General features: G+C 42.8%; 2 protein-coding genes across 6 annotated transcripts in view; both read right to left on the bottom strand.

The window, feature by feature from the left end:
• STK31 (serine/threonine kinase 31) overlaps positions 1 to 801 on the bottom strand; it is a 55,150-nt gene extending 54,349 nt beyond the window's left edge. The window contains exon 1 of the mRNA XM_063147594.1: positions 651 to 801. Within this exon, the coding sequence (XP_063003664.1) occupies positions 651 to 801 (151 nt within the window). The remainder of the gene's footprint in view (positions 1 to 650) is intronic.
• Positions 802 to 6,928: 6,127 nt separating this feature from the next.
• FAM221A (family with sequence similarity 221 member A) lies at positions 6,929 to 16,371 on the bottom strand. Of its 5 annotated transcripts, none has more exons than XM_063123896.1 (7): positions 16,299 to 16,371; positions 14,174 to 14,347; positions 13,476 to 13,666; positions 12,675 to 12,881; positions 11,340 to 11,453; positions 9,897 to 9,985; positions 6,929 to 7,220 (listed from the first exon to the last, which is right to left on the bottom strand). In XM_063123896.1, the coding sequence occupies exons 1-7, from the start codon at positions 16,361 to 16,363 to the stop codon at positions 7,080 to 7,082; spliced, it is 981 nt and encodes a 326-aa protein (XP_062979966.1). In that variant the 5' UTR covers positions 16,364 to 16,371; the 3' UTR covers positions 6,929 to 7,079. The 5 variants fall into 5 exon arrangements, with proteins under 5 accessions (XP_062979966.1, XP_062979984.1, XP_062979993.1 ...); XM_063123905.1 differs by lacking the exon at positions 6,929 to 7,220 and adding an exon at positions 7,248 to 7,531; XM_063123914.1 differs by lacking the exon at positions 11,340 to 11,453.
• Between the last annotated feature and the right edge of the window lie 951 nt (positions 16,372 to 17,322).

Raw genomic sequence — 17,322 nt, 5'->3', positions numbered from 1 at the left:
TGGATCAAATGCTGCATGGAATGGGATCCTAATTTCAGAGCAGTGGCTAAAAGTGTAAGTTGCTAAGACTCCCCTCCAATTTTACCTCATCCACGAACTCTCTAAAAGTTGACTAAGGCCCTTAACCTCCCACAACTTTGTCCCATGGATATAATAATCCCAGCCTATTTTATAAGACTGCGGTAAGGATTACTTGAGATCAAGTATGTGACCTACTTCAAAAAAGTAAAATGCAATATATATACCTGATAACGAAGTGGTAAATATTATCACGGAATTCTGTCCTCTAGCAAAACTCTGCGCCCCCAGATAACCTGCCTCAAAAGATGGCAATTAACCCCAAACGTAAAACCTCAGAGGGAAGCGGAGAGTCACGGGCCCGTGTTTTCGCTCCTGCTCCTACAAACCTCCCGCGCAGAGAAGCCCCGTGGAGGTTCTGGCCCTCTAAAGCTGGACTCCCTGCACTTTGCGAAGCGTCGGCTTTGCTTCTCTCTTCCACCTACACGATCGTCTTCTACCCTAGAACCAAATCCGCTGACGCGCCTAGCAAGTGCCGCCCTGGTTCTCCCGCTCGGCCAAATAGGACCTCGAAAAGACCGTGGCACGGCAACCGCGCGCTTCCCAGGAACCTAAAGGCGGGCCGCGCAAACACTCAAGCACGTCCCCGACGCAGCGCAAGTTGCGCCCTTGGAATAGCCACGTGCTGCTTTCAGCCACTCCGCGCCTGCGCGGCTGGAAATTGCGACTGTGTGGAGGGGCGGGTGGGAATTCGGACACGCGCGAACTTTCCCCCACTTTCATCGAGCCAGGTGCGCCTCTCGTTGGTCTCCTGCGAGCCTAGACCCGGAGGTAAGTGCCGGTGCATTCAAATGGCTGGATCCAGACGTCGTCATGCTGAAAACACAGCCGTTGCAATCGATGGGGCTAAAATTAGCCATTATTCACTTAATTGATTTCAGTGGCTCTACCCTTAAGTATGAAAACGTCTGGATCCAGGGCTGGGGAGAGGGGGCCGGGGCAGTTGGCATGGGCCTAAGGTTTTGAGGGGGGCAGCTCCGAATCCCCCTGGGCAAAGTTGCTTGATTTTTCTGTTGTTGATGAATTTGCCCAAAGAAAAGCACGTAAAGCATTTCTGAATGTGAAGAAGTGATGTCTTATATACATCTTGAATAAAAGTGCTTGCCATTACCTTTTTGATAAATCGTTCTAGTTCATATGTATTTAGAACTGATTAAAATATACTTAATGAGCAGTTTGAAATGGGGCCTACATTTCCCATCTGGCCTGGCCCTGTCTGGATCCCATCAAAAGGTGCTTCCTCTCAGGTAGGTCTGCATGCAAAGCAGGTGCTTTACCACTGAGCCACAACCCGTGTTAGGTTTGGTCTTCAGTGTTGTTCATGTCTAAGGTTTGTATCCAGTGCTTGTCCTACCTAGACTGGACCCATTTATGTTAACATTGGACACAACCCTCTGGGCGTACGCCTATTTACATTTATTGGGGGTGGGTGGGGAATAAAGTTGAATGCGGAATAAGTCCTGTACTTACTTAGAAGTAAGCTCAGTTGAACCCAGTGCGATTTCAGTTGTGAGAAAATGTGAATAGAATTATTCTTGTGCATTACGGATATAACCCCAGTGGTACTTTCCTAAACATTAATTCAGAAGTGTGTGTGAAAGTAGGCTTCCAGCCTTAGTTACGTTTTGTTTTGAAACTCAGAACTATACAGAATGAGACACACCTAACCCCCTTGAGTCAATATTATTTTATTACAGAGATTTCTGACTCGCTTTTCAAGTAATTCCCAGGGCAGATAGCCTTGAAACCTAACCTGTTTTTTACTTGCTCCTCCAACCAGGCAGAACAAAATAAGTGGGATGGAGCCAAACCACCAAGGCTAGAGGAAATCACAAAGCTCGAACCCCTCCCTTTGTGCATTAAAAAAACATCAGCACAAGAGAGTGAGCAATCCCCATGGAGAGTGAAAATATAACCATATTTTACATTTCGCCAAAATAAGTTGTACTACAAAGACAGGTGGTAGGAAATTTACAGAATCTTAGACAGGATGGGCTAATGTTTGTGCAAAGAAATTCTATTAAATTCTGACTGAGTTCAAGGAGGCTTGCAGTCCGATCCATGTTTATTGGGAAGTCCCACGAAAACTGTTCACTTACTCTCCACAAACATGAGCATATACTTGTACCTTGAATTGTATTTTCTTTTAAGGGGCAAGAAGCAGAACAGTCTTCACTGGGGGTGGGGGGAGATCCTGTGGCTCTCCAAATGTTGGACGTCAACTCCCATCAGCCCCAGATAGTATGGTCAATGGTCAGAGAGGGAGTTGTAGTGCAGCCACACCTGGAAGGCCACAGATTCTATATGCATGAGCTACACATATTAATTCATTTCAACCCATCCACTACAATCATTCTCATTAGAGTTTAGTCTCTTTATTTTATTTTATTTTATTTATTTATTACATTTTTATACCACCAATAGCCGAAGCTCTCTGGGCGGTTCACAAAAATTAAAACCACAAAAAACATCCAACAGGTTAAAAACACAATTACGAAATACAGTATAAAAAGCGCAACCAGAATAAAACCACACAGCAAAGTTGATTATAAGATTAAAATACAGAGTTAAAACAGTAAAATTTAAATTTAAGTTAAAATTAAGTGTTAAAATACTGAGTGAATAAAAAGGTCTTCAGCTGGCGACGAAAGCAGTACAGTGTAGGCGCCAGGCGGACCTCTCTGGGGAGCTCGTTCCACAACCGGGGTGCTACAGCGGAGAAAGCTCTCCTCCTAGTAGCCACCTGCCTCACTTCCTTTGGCAGGGGCTCACGGAGAAGGGCCCCTGTAGACGATCTTAAGGTCCGGGTAGGTACATATGGGAGGAGGCGTTCCTTCAGATAACCTGGCCCCAAACCGTTTAGGGCTTTAAATGTCAATACCAGCACTTTGAATCGGGCCTGGACCTAGACTGGCAGCCAATGAAGCTGGAAAAGGACTGGCGTAATGTGATCTCGCCGGCCAGTCCCTATTAGTAAACGGGCTGCCCTATTTTGTACCAGCTGAAGCTTCCGGACCGTTTTCAAAGGCAGCCCCACGTATAACGCATTGCAGTAATCCAAGCGAGAGGTTATCAGAGCATGGATAACTGTAGCTAGGCTATCTCTGTCCAGATAAGGGCGTAGTTGGTATATCAACCTAAGCTGATAAAAGGTGCTCTTTGCCACTGAGTTCACCTGTGCCTCAAGTGACAGTTCTGGATCGAAGAGCACCCCCAAACTACGGACCTGATCCTTTAGGGAGAGTGCAACCCCGTCCAGGACAGGGCAAACATCACCTCGCCGGACAGATAAACCACCCGCTAACAGTACCTCCGTCTTGTCTGGATTGAGTCTGTGTTTGTTAGCCCTCATCCAGTCCATTACCGTGCTCAGGCACTGGTTCAGAACAGTCACTGCCTCACCTGGGTTTGATGAAAAGGAAAGGTAGAGCTGGGTATCATCCGCATATTGATGACACCTCAGTCCACATCTCCGGATAACCTCCCCCAGCGGCTTCATGTATATGTTAAACAGCATAGGGGATAAGATAGAGCCCTGTGGAACCCCATGGCTTAGGAGCCACGGCACAGAGCAATAATCCCCCAGCACCACCTTCTGGAATCGGCCATCCAAGTAGGAGCGGAACCACTGCAACGCAGTGCCTCCAACTCCCAGCTCAGACAACCTATCCAAAAGGATACCATGGTCGATGGTATCGAAGGCCGCTGAGAGGTCCAGGAGAATCAACAGGGTCGCACTCCCCCTGTCTCTCTCCCGACAGAGGTCATCCCACAGGGCGACCAAGGCAGTTTCCGTTCCAAAACCAGGCCTGAAACCCGATTGAAATGGATCTAGATAATGTTTCATTCAAGAGTGCCTGGAGTTGTCCTGCAACCACCCGCTCAAGCACCTTGCCCAGGAAAGGGATATTAGCCACCGGCCTGTAGTTGTTAACATCCTCCAGGTCCAGGTTAGGCTTCTTCAGGAGTGGTCTAATTACTGCCTCTTTTAAAGAGGCCGGCACCACTCCCTCTCTCAAGGAGGCATTTACAACCTCCTGGACCCAGCCGGCGATCCCCTCCTTATTTGATGTAATGAGCCACGAGGGGCAAGGGTCAAGCACACAGGTGGTCGACCGGACTTGGCCAAGCACCTTGTCCACATCCTCGGGCCTCAATAACTGAAGCTCATCCAATAAAACTGAACCGGACGGCGCTCTGAACGCCTCTACTAGTGGAGCTGCATTAAGTGTGGTGTCCAATTCATGACGAATCTGAGCGACTTTATCTTCAAAGTGCCGTGCAAACTCGTCACAGCGTCCTACCGAGGGTTCCACCATCTCTCGCCCTGGCCCAGAGTGTAACAGGCCGCGAACCACCCAGAAAAGCTCCGCCGGACGACACTGAGAAGATGCAATGCTGGTGGAAAAGAACTGTCTCTTTGCCACCCTCACCGCCACAGAGTAGGCTCGATAGTGAGCTCTAACCCGTGTTCGATCAGACCCAGCACGAGTTTTCCTCCACCTGCGTTCTAGCCGTCTCCCCTCTTGCTTCATCGCCCTCAGCTCAGGTGTATACCAAGGAGCTGACCGGGCTCTGCTCAGAGGGAGAGGACGCTTGGGCGCGATCGTGTCAACCGCCCGAGTCATCTCTGCATTCCACAGAGCGACCTGGGCTTCGACAGGAGCACCGGCCATATCAGCAGGAAAATCCCCCAGAGCCCTCTGGAATCCTTCGGAGTCCATTAGCCTCCGGGGGCAGACCATTTTAATAGGCCCCCCACCCTTGCAGAGGGGAAAGGCCGCCAAGAGTCTAAACCTCAGTAGGAAGTGATCTGACCATGACAAGGGGGTAGATGTTAGTTCCCCCACTTCCAGATCACCATCCTCCTGCCCAGTCGAGAAAACCAGATCAAGCGTGTGTCCCTTTGCGTGTGTTGGGCCGATGACATGTTGAGACAGCCCCATGGTTGTCATGGCAGCCATGAAGTCCTGAGCCGCTCCGGATACAGCAGCCTCGGCATGGAAGTTGAGATCCCCCAGAACCACCATCCTGGGGGTCCTCAACACCAGGTCCGAGACAACCTCCGTCAGCTCAGGCAGGGAGACTGTGGGGCAGCGAGGTGGACGGTACACCAGCAGAATCCCTAATCTGTCTCGAGTACCCAACACACAGTACAAACACTCCAGACCAGCACTCGACTGAACAGGAAGCCTAGAGAGGGAGATTGTATTCCTATAGACCACGGCAACCCCCCCTCCCCGGCCCTCGAGTCTGTGCTGGTGCTGCACTGAGTACCCAGGAGGGCAGAGCTGGGTGAGAGCAACCTCTCCCAGTTCACCCACCCAGGTCTCAGTGATGCATACCAGGTCAGCCCCCTCATCCACAATCAGATCATGGATGAGAGAGATTTTATTTTGGACTGACCTGGCATTCAGCAGCAGCACCACCAGACCCGAGAGCAAGCTGAACAAGACCTTCTGGAATAATCAGACAAATGCTAACATGCAGTTAGGAATATGCATTCACTGCTTCAGTGGATATCCATGCCCCCACTTCTAAAGGATCTTTAAAGAGTAAGGGGAGTAGATTGTGCTTTAAGAAGTCCAACTACAAAGCAGACTGATAATTTAACAGTACTATATTAACAAATACATAGATTATATATTATATTATATAGAACAGTGCAAGCCTAAGCATCCTTACTATGAAGTAACCCCAGTGTGCTCACTGGGACTTACTTCTGAGTGAACATGTTTAGGATTACACTGTCAGGCTCTCATCCTACGAATACTTAATGGCGAATAGATCTTGAGGTGATGAAAATGTGAACCAAGTGTGCAGCTGCTGTTAAAAAGGAAAATCCTATGTTGGGCATAATTAGAAAACAAACAGAAAATAAAACTGCCAATGTTATAATGCCTTTATATACACCTATACTGTGACGAAACTTGGAATACTGTGTATACTTGTCGTGACAGCATCTCAAAAAGGATATTGTAGAGCTGGAAAAAGGCTGAGAAAAGGGGAGAAATGATCAAGGGGCTAGAACAGGAAAGGATACGTTAGGGGTACTTTGCTTAGAAACAAGGCAAGCAAGGGGGAGAAGTTTTTTTCTTCTCAATACTAGAACCTGCTGGTATCATCCCATGAAGCTGAATGATGAGAAATTCAGAACAGATAAAAGAATGTACTTTACACAGCACATAGTTAAAACTATGGAAGTCACTACTACAAGATGTTATGATGGCCACCAACTTGGATGGCTTTAAGAGGGGATTAGACAAATTATGGAGGATAATGGCTGATACGGTACCTTCAGTATCCAAAGCAGTATGCTTCTATATACCAGTTGCTAGAGAACATGAGTGGGAGGCGACTATTGCCCTCATGCCCTGCTTGTTGGCTTCCCATGGCCATCTAGTTGGCTACTTTGTGATCACAATGATGGACTAGAATTGTCTTTGGTATGATCCTGCATGGCTCTTATGTTATGAATAGGTTTCATTTAATAGAGTAGAACTTATTTCAGAGTAATTTACATGCATAGTATTGGGATTACATCTAGTCTGTATGGTTTCAGCTAAAGCAATCTAATTTTCTCAGCCTATAATGAAAGTAGCGGTCATGAATGTGTAAGTATTGGCATCTTATTACCAAAGAAGCCAACCTCCTATCATCATCTTATCCTGTTTTGATTGATATAATAATATACAAGCTAAAATGCTGTTCGTTGAGTGTACTATTAAGGTTATTATTTTAATCCTATGAAAGTAGTTTAAAATTAGCAGTCTTATTTTAGGAGTACTTTGGCCTCATGCCATCATTTCAAATCTGGAGATCAGTTTTTATCATTGATATTTTCTTGACATTTTTCATTATTTTTTATTAGAGAGAAATCACCAAGTTTAAAAGCCATGTAATACAGAAAACAAATACACTATCTCTCTGAGTGATGGTACAAATGTGTGCAGATGAAAAGGAGCTTCTAATGGCTATAACCAAAAACTGATACAAGTAAATTAATTAATCTTTGCAAATTTACAGTCTGGTCTTCCATCTTCAAAGCTGGAGTAGTTCAATTGATACTTAACATGTAGGTAAGAAAAGAGTTTTCTTACAGTACATGAAGACAGCTGGATAAAATAATTTTGCTTTAGTGTCTGAAAAGGAATAGACACATTACCATGTATTTTGATTGCATTAAATGCAACAGATTTAATAGAAACTTCAGTAATCATTAAGGGTTGTATCCAATGGGTTATATCCAATAACAGATTAACTAAAGTCCCATTTATTTCAATGGGTCTATTCTAACTAGGACTAACATTGGATATAGAACCTGAAAGTAAACATTTCAAAGTGCTGATCAGTGGTAATTAATAAAAGGTATTCCTCTGTTTATTGGTTGTCATGAATTCTTTGATGGCACCGGACCTTTTCCTTTCTGTTTTGCAGCCTTCTCTTGTTTTAACTGTAATGAAGAATAAAATATATACACGTATAAAATTATATATTTTGATTTCCAGAGCAAGTAGCTATGGAAGTGAACTGCTTCACAGACTGAGCCATGCTCACTTCCTGCAAAACTTCATGAAACCTTGTCCTAACGTCAGCAACCCAAATCAGATCAGTTTTCTCCATCAGCATTCAGCTACATTTCAATTCCCAATGTGTGCCACTCTGAACTGCTATTTATCTTCTAGTTCCTTTCTTTCCCAATTGCAATTGACCACTACTTTTGACAGCTGATGTAGAACATGCACTACCATCTTTCTACATCACAATTCTGAGAAGTGTAAAGAGTATGTGATATGAGAAAGAGAACATTTGCAGTAGGTAAGAAAAGTAAAAAACAAACTTCTTCAACTAGCTGAGCTGTAGCCAGTTGTTGGGATGCCACCTCAAACCTAGAAGCACTACCATAGTCTAGAATGCTTTCAATTTGTGTTCAAAAAAACTGTAGCAAGTAGATATCAGTGCACTTCCATGCAAAGCTGTATAAAGATGTTTCAAGAAATACACTTGGAAAAAACAACAAAGAGTCTTGTAGCATTTAAAGGCTCATTTCAGACAACCTGTTAGTCAATGCAGTGTGAAAACTCCACTCAGCGGTTGAGTTTTTAAGAGGTACTCCCCACACAACATGTTCTAACGCCACCGTTGTGTGACTGTTGGCTACCGTGGAGTTGAGTAAAATCCATTGCGTTGTTTCATTGACAGTTCCTCTGCTCTCTCTCCTCCCCCGGTCCTCCCGATGGTATCTCATTGCTGCTCTTGTCAGGGAATTCTGTAGCCAGTGGAAAAAGTCAACACAACGGAAAACTCCACAGAGCCCGTCACACAACACGCAACACAACAGTTGTGCAGGAACTCTGCACAGCGTGGATATTCAGCATGGAGTGTTTTCCAAAAAAAACCTCTACCATGGGGTGGAGTTTTCCCGCCAGACAACATGTTTCTCAATGGTAAAATCTCCACCGTTGAGAAATGTGTTGTCTGAACTGAGCCAAAGACGAACAAAATAATAATAATAATAATAATATTAATAATAATAATAATAATAATAATAATATCATCAGCTTTTTTAGACTACAGTCCACCAGGCAGAAATAGAATCATGTTAGACAACATCAGATATGATAAAGGAAAACTTCCACTGTAGACTTGACAGCTGGAAGGCAAATATGAAGTAATCTCTGAAAGGAGATGCTATAACATGGCAATGTCTCTGGAAATTGTAGGAGAAATGTTCCTTGCTTTAATAATGAAGGTCATCAATGTAGAGGGCATTATAAAGAACTAAATAAGGAAGAGAAACATGGTGGCATTGTTGCTAATTTCTTCCTGCCCTTTAGTATTAGAAATTTTCTTTACTAAATATCAGGTTGCAGCCCCACACAAAGGCTGCCATGAGTTGGCACAGAATGTCTGAGACTTACGGATTGTGACACCTCCTGGAAGTTTAATGAGACAACAGCAGTTGAGGGAAAGACACTTGAATTAGTTCTCAGGCTGCACTGCCACAGCAACATGGTTGAAATAGTGTTCAGATAGTAATTGAAACCAGGGGGAAGTATGAGGACCAGGATAAAACCTTCTCATTCCTTCTTCCAGACACTCTACTAGAGGAGGAGGAGGAAGAGGAGGACATGGGTGGCTCTAAAGCCCTTATTCCTCTCAGTGAAGGCCAGGCAGTTGTTACACACTTTAACATGCATGGAGGAACCACTTAAATAGTTGAATAGCTTAACCAACTTAATCAAGCTTTAATTGATTAAGCTATATGGCAAATTTTGATATGCTGGGCTGTGAATGAAGCATACATGTTTTTCTGAATGCTTCTTCCCTTGTGTGTTTGCAGAATATGGAATAAACATAACAATTAATGATAGTCTTCCAACAATTTTGCCTATTAAGTGTCAGGTATCTTCCTGTTACTTTTCACTGTCACATAAGCAGCTACTGATGTGGTATTGTTTTGAATTTGTATTAATATAATTATAAAATTAAACCAGGTAATAAATTTTTTTTAAGACAATTGCAGATACGACAATAGAAATCCTCCATTGTAGACATGTCAGCTGGAAGGCAATCTCCCATTGGTTTGCAATATAAATTTGATGCTCAACAGCCATTTCTGTCTTTTGCAATATCCCATTGACAGACCTAATTTTTCCTTCTCGCACTGCTACATTTGATTCTGACATATCAGTATAATTTTCTAACATATTTTAGCAAAGTTATCAACAAATTAAAAATAATATTTGAGATGTATGATTCAAAAAATTATTTTCAACTGTAAATAAATGTGTCTGTTTTAAATTATCTATGCTTACCCGTGCTTGATACTGTCTTTCAAAATAAGCCATATCATCTTCGTCAGGTCTCCTTAAACTTGAAACTTGCATTGCTGTACTTGCACCTCCTTAAAAACAACATTTATTGATTAGATTTTTATTTTATTTTTCTACAGTTTTATTGGTTCCAAAACTGTTTAGACTTGAAGGAATTAAAATTTATTTCAGAGAAATCCTTGACATATCTTACTGGGAAATAAGCCTCGTTCAATTTAATGGGACTTCTTTCCAAATAAATATTTCAGATCTCTTGTCTCTCCAGTAACCTCACGAGCCACATATGTTAGATGGGAAAATGGAAAACACAACTGCCATCTTGAATTAACTTGCATGATAGTATTAGAAATATGTGTAAATAAGTCTCACTCCTGCACTTGATTGGCTCTTACTGTTCCATCCAAAGTTTACTAGCAAGCACAACAGACTAAAGCCTATAAAGGGTAGTGAAATAAAGCAAATGTATCCCATATCCACCAGAGGGCACAGTGAATTTTTTTATAAGCCCTCTATCTTCTCTCCTTCCCATCAACTCCCAAGTCCAAAGCTAGACAGGGAACCCTGGAAGAAAGTTCCCTTGAAAGAGTTAATCTCAGAATTCCAGAGACTGGGTGATACATTCCTATGGATATTAATCCACACACACACACACACTTTTTTTGGTCTTAGAGTCTGCTACCTCTTTTCCTTTACACATTGCCTGTTCAATCTTAATTTAATGGCTAATACTCAGTGCAGCTTCTGTTACTTAGTACTTCAGCCTCCTATTCACAGGATTCTTACGAGAATGAACACACTTTGAAATGTGTGGTAAGCTAAAATCCTTTATAGGCTGCAACCATATTCAAAACTATGCCACTTATCTTCCTTTGACATAAAGCAAAGGTGGGGAATTACTTCAGTTCTGCAGGCCAGATGGTGTCGGTAGGCGTGCTCACACCTATTACCATAATTCCCCTGCCCATTTTCTCTTTCTCCGTGCTGAGAAAGGCATGGGGTTCCATGTCTCTTCCAGCACGGAGAATGATATTAGCTGGCTCTAGAAGAAGCTCCTGGCAGAGTCCCTGGTTTTGCACACACTGCATCTCCAATATTATCTTTGATCTGCATTTGGAAACAATGGGGTATTCCCCTACACACTGCTCACCCTCTCACAGATCAGAGATAACAGCAGAGATTCCTCCAGGGATGGGGCTTGGAGGCCAAGTCCTGCCCCTAGAGAAAACAAAGGAGGCTATGCAGGCTGGATGGGGAACCTGTGCAGAATAGATTAAGTTCACAGCCCAGAGATGCCCTACTCTGGCGTAAAGGCAACCTTATTCTAAACTGAGATTACGATAATTTTAAAAATGCTCAAGTGTATTCAGTCAGGCAATACAATGACCTTTTCTTTTTTAAAAAAACAATGTAATTTAATTTAATTACCATCTGTTAACTGGGAGTGTGCTTGCATGGAACTGGAAGGACCTTGGAATGCTCTTAGAAAGGGATGATCCACATTGGATACAGGAGATTCTAGGAACTGAGTTGAAGGTGCTCCTTAAAACAAGAAATAAAGGGGGGGGTTTAAAATGTACTAGAAACTAGTGTGTACTATAGCTTGATCAAAAGATAATAACCAGCATAAGATTATATAGTGAGAGACAATCACTAAAACAAGGACAGGCAAACTTTTTGAGTTCATGGGCACATTTGGAAATTTGAGAAACTGTCCTGTGCACTACCACAAAATAGACATATTGCAGATAAAAGTGTCAGCCTGTGGCCAACTGCCATCTTAATTTCCTAAGAAATGTCTCTGAGCCCCACATGTGGCCCAGAGGGAAAAGAAGATGGGAGCAGCTAGAGGCCCTCACTTTGGTTTGAAGCAATCCTAGCTGCCAGTAAGAAACTTTATTTTTAAAAAAATAAGACCTGTAAGGCACTTCAACGGGCACCGAAAAAGATGTCTATGCGCACTCTGGTATCCACTGGTGCCATGTTGCCTATCCCGGCTCTAAGATACATAGTTTCAAGGCCGTGCAGGATTTTAAAGGCAAGCACTAATGTTCAATTAGGTCTGGAAGAGTGTTAATAGCCAATCACTTGTCACAAAATTAGGAATCACAACATTGGAGGCCATCATTATAGGTCATCTACTCCAAGCCCCTGTTCTATGCGAGAAATCCAGAGCTCTACAAATTCATATGGAAGAAGACTGCGGCATTTTGCACCCCTGATAGCTTCCAAGTCATCTTCAAGGACAGCACCATGTAAAGATATACAGTTTTCAATCCTCCAGGCTAGAAAACTGCTCTTGTAGAGCAAGAAGTACTCTACCCAGAAAAGGCAGAACAACTCCCAACTTCTGTGTCTATTCTGGAATCAATTTGTTTCTTTGACTTCACCAATTGTCCTCAGCTTCCAGACTGGTTTAGGGATATGACAACCACATCTGAATGCTTAAAGAGCTGGGTGTCATCAGCATATTAACATTACCCAAATCTAAAACTCCAGATTATCTCTCCAAATGGCTTCATAAAAAGATTAAACAATAAGGTCAAAAACCATGGTGCTGAACTAGCCTACCTAGTAATCAGACATTACTAGGCAAAACAAAGCATTTATTTTGAATGCCATTGGATTAAGGTATCACAGTGGTGTTTCTGAAACTAATTAGTTGTAACCTGATTGAATTGTCTGGAATACTTTGGATCTATCACTACTACAAAAACAGTCAGGTGTAAACTCAAAATAATCTTTCAAGTCCCGCATTCTTACCTATCCCACTATCATCGAGTCTCATGTAGCCTTCTGCTAGTGAACTAAAGCCAGTTAGTCCTCCCATTGCAGCATAAGGAACATCTTGCCCCACTGGTTTTCCTTGGGCTAAGCGCTCCTCTTTTGTTTCCACTACTGTTTCATGTGTATATGCTGGCTGACCACATCCACAAGTAAAGCAACTGTGAAACCCTGAACATTTGGAACCTAATGCAAAACATATTGTAAAAGAGTCAGACTAACATGCTTTAATATCTTCCACTCATTGACACATTTCTTGAGAATTCGCCATCTGGACTAAACAAACAATTCCTACAACTGGAAACAGCTAATATGTGCATTATTTGAGGCTAGGATAGACACCACGTCTATCCTACAAGAACTACAAGATAACTGTACAACTGAATGCAGTTCTGCACCTCATAAATATTGTGGGATCATAAATATTACTCATTGTACCAGTAAAACGAAACATGCTTTGCTGACAATTTGCAGATGGTTTCTACTTTTGCAAAACAGCTGTCAGATGGTAGAGTGTCTCTTATGCATTCTTGAAAAACTCAGATTTGGAAGCAGCACAAATTAAGAAACCATGTACCATTCCAGAAATTAACTAAATGTGAAGTGTTTATACAAAATTTTGAATGAGTTCTCTAGTTGCAGAATCTAAAACATTTGAGTCATTCCCACACCTACAAATCTACATGGCTGAAATCACACAATGCCTAAAGACAAATATCTGTGTAATGGAAAGTTGCTACACTTAAATACAGCATGCTTATTTACCAAAATCACACTTACATGTGCTACATGGAAACCCTGGTGCTGCACTGTGCTGATCAGAAAAGTGCTTACATCTACAACGGATGGGTTGAGTACCATTACAAGGAACAAAATTATAAGACTTGCATGGGCATCGGCTCACCCTACAAGGGACAGAAATAGGACGTTCCTTTGGAATTGCTTCAAGGTCTGTTTTGTGTTGTTTATATCTGGAAAAAGTAAAAAAAAAATGTAGACATGCTTTTCAGTTATCATTTACTTTTTTAAAAAAATCCTTCAATTATTCAAAGCAATGATGTTCACATCTTTTATGAAGGGAACTGGAGTCAATAAATTCTGGCTAGGCCCGATTGCCAGCCTTTGTTTGACATTGCTACCAACACAGCTCCTCTCCTGAATCCTGTGAAACATGGCTTGACATAAACTCCAAAACTGTCCCTTCACCAGTATTGAAGTAAAAGTCAACTTTCAGTACTGTTCAGTTTTGTACATGTAACTGGGAGGGTGTGGGCAGAACCACTTTTGCCTGAGTCAGAAAAATGAGTCAGGCCCTGATGGAATATTAAAAAATAATTTCCCTGGTTCCACATTTCCACGACATAGACTCTCAAGCTAACTGCACCATCTGCTGGCATAGAAATGCTTCTGTTGAAAACGATGTCATTACATAGAACTGCTTCTGTGAAACGGATATGACATTGTATAGAATGCCTCACCTGTGTGTGCAAAAACATGGGGTTTCTGGACCCACAAGTTTACAGTCCATGCCAATTGGTGATCTCCAGCTTACATACAATCTGTTTTGTAACCGTATTGGTAACACTTTTTTCTTGTACTGCTCATATTCTTCAGGGGTAAAGATTTTCCCTCCATCATCTTCACCTACAATTCTGTAAATAAATAAATTAGTTCCCATATTTTCCGTTGTATTTTAATTACCACTGAAGACAAACCTCAACATTTTGATAACAAAAAAAAGTAAAGGCTGAAATGGCTCCTAATTCTGCTCATACTTGTGGTTCAACAACTAAATAATAGTACTATGAACATATTTTATGGAATATCCCTGCTTAATTCCTTCCAAACTGAGAAAGTAGTTTGAGGGTTTTAGTCTAAAGTCTATAAATCAAACATATTTACATCTATTCAAATCATAGTAAGTTCATCATAGGATCTAGGCATCCGCACATTTACAATGCAATCCTATATGTGTCTACTCAGATATAAGTTCTATTGAGTTCAATGGAGCTTATTCACAGGTAAGCAAGTATACGATTGCAGCCTTAGGGCAACTAATTAAATACTGTAACCAAACTGGTCTCTGCACAAAAGAATTAATTACTTTTCTATTCTATTTGATTAAATATCCTAACTCAGATCAGCAGAATTTGCTCTTTCTACAACACCTTGCCTATTTTATATTTCTTGGGGCAAGACTACTGACCGTCAGCATTAATGTGATTTACTGCTGGTGATACCGTAACTGCCACTGTGTTTTCTTGCTTTTGCAATGCAAAGGTTTATTCCTTTTGAAAAAGACAACTGTTTTGTACAACTGCTGTGGATATTAAACCACAAGTCCTGACTTTAGAGACCAATGCAGACACAACATAGGAGGTCCTTGACTGAATCTCTTGTCATTTTTTTTGTTTTATTTACTATATTTATATCCTGCATTTCCTCCAAGGAACTAAAGGCGGTATACAATTGTAAAATAATGATGGCAGAACTTATACTTTATGGCACAGTCGGCGGTTAAAAGTATCAGAGCAGGCCTAGGGAGACAGGGTTTCAAATCCCCACTCATGTTCTTAGCTAGTTAACCTTGATCCAGTAAACCTAAACCTACTTCACATGAATGTTGTGAGGATAGGGCGGGGAATAATGGCATACATCACTTTGAGCTCCTTGGACTAAGGGTGGCATATAAGAAAAAAGAAAACCAGAGCAGTCGCATCCAGGGAATTTTATTTATTCCTTTACTCAGCTTATAAATCATCCTATAGCCAAAGCTCCCAGGACAACGTACATAATTACAAAATAAAACACACTAAAATCAGTAAGATACAACTAAATACAATCAAAAATAAAAGCAGCAGCAGCACAAATACAAATTACAATAGTAAAACTAAAAATATCAAAGCAGCAATACTAAAAGATCTTTTGAAAAAACATGGAGATAAAATGTACTATTTTACCACATAAACAAAGCTGCTATTAAGCTTGCAACAGGGGGAAAAATACAGATACTTGGTTATTTTAAAACAGAGCTGCTAGGGACATACGCCAGCTTGGATAGTGTTATTTTATAGGAGGGAGAACAAGTGTAAAACTTTCATCGCCATGCCAGCATGTATTGGGCCCATTGAATTTATCAGAAATCAAATCACGCTAAAGGCACAGGAAATGGAAACTTTTTGCAAGGGTGGGCAACTTGCGTCCTTCTCGGTGTCGTTGGACTGCAACCCCCATCATCCCCTCAGCACTGGCTATGCTGGCAAGGGCTGATGGGAGTTGCAGTTCAACAACATCGGGAAGGGGGGCACACGTTGGCTATATTCCTGTCAGGGGTGAGGAAAATGCCCTTCACACATGGGCAGAGGCCCTCTCTTACATTTTCACACATGTCCCAAGAAGGAGCTCCAGCATTCCAAACAAAATCCGGGCATAACGACTGGCGAGCTCTGGCAAGGGAGCCGCAGAGGAACTTCAGGGGAGCCCGCTGCTTCTATTTCCCTCGTGCGAAGCGCGCTCAGCCTGCCATTTACGCAATCTTGAGCGCGGCAAGCGGCGGCCTTCCAGTCCCCTCCTCCCTTCGGCCGGCCTCCCTCCCTCCCTCACCTCTTGTACTCCAGGTACTCGTCTATGGCTGCGGCGGCTCCCGGCTGTAACGTCAACCTCTCCATGGCCGAGGGTGACGCTGCCCACCCCAACTCCCCCGGGTTTGCAGTAGAGAAGAGTAGACGACGCCTCGCAGCCTGAGCGAGGTTTCCTCACGAAAGCGAGACGTGCGGCGAGGCCTCACGGGAGCGAAAAAGGCGGCCCTGCTCTTCCTTCACCCGCCAGAAGGAGCGGAGAGGCTGTCACGGCGCCATCGCTCGTCGCTTGTTGGTGCTCAGCCGTTGCTTGGAGGCGGCGGTTGTAACGCTGCTTTCAAGGCCAGCTCCAGTTTTGCCGGAGGAGGGGCAAGACGGAAGCCCTCGGCGCGCTTACTTGCTTCTCCTCAATGGGTAAAACTACTACCGCCATTTAAAAACACATGGGTTTTTTTTTACCACTTACCCAACTTACAACGTAAGTAGTTAGTTAACAAGTAAATGTAAGGAGGTGGTTGTCTTTCCGCTACCCCTGCAATCTCAAGCCTGTTGTAGAGTCGCCATCACGTCTTTTAAATAAAGCCCTTTCTTATAGGACAGAAAAACGTCTGGTCTTTCTAAAGCCCGGCTGAACTTAGTGCCCTGCACTGCTCATTATTTTTTGGACTCCAATGATTTAGCAGCTTCCCCAGCCTCACGCACTCCATGTACCTCTATTAGCACATTTCACTAAAAAAAAAATAGTCTAAGCCAGTAGCCATTTTGTAAAATGGTACACAGATGAAGAGCGCTCTGACTAAGGCTGTGATCCTCCAGCGCTGCTGCCCTAGCAAAACATTAAAAGCAATAAACATGCTGAGAACGATGCAAAAGCGCTGTTCCTGCCCCTACATCGATCTCCTCTCTTCAATCCGGCGCCTGCGGGAAATAACCTGAATAAGAGTTGTCGCTCTTTTTCTGTCAAGAGTGCCTTTGATCCTAATTTCCAACAGTTGTGTGACAGGTAGAAATTCAACAGGGGACGATTCCCTCCCATCACTGTATCTGCA

This window comes from Elgaria multicarinata, chromosome 1 (genome assembly GCF_023053635.1).
Source record: "Elgaria multicarinata webbii isolate HBS135686 ecotype San Diego chromosome 1, rElgMul1.1.pri, whole genome shotgun sequence".
Lineage (NCBI taxonomy): Eukaryota > Metazoa > Chordata > Lepidosauria > Squamata > Anguidae > Elgaria > Elgaria multicarinata.
The sequence above is the reverse complement of the archived record's forward strand: the minus strand, read 5'-3'. Positions and strand labels throughout refer to the sequence as shown.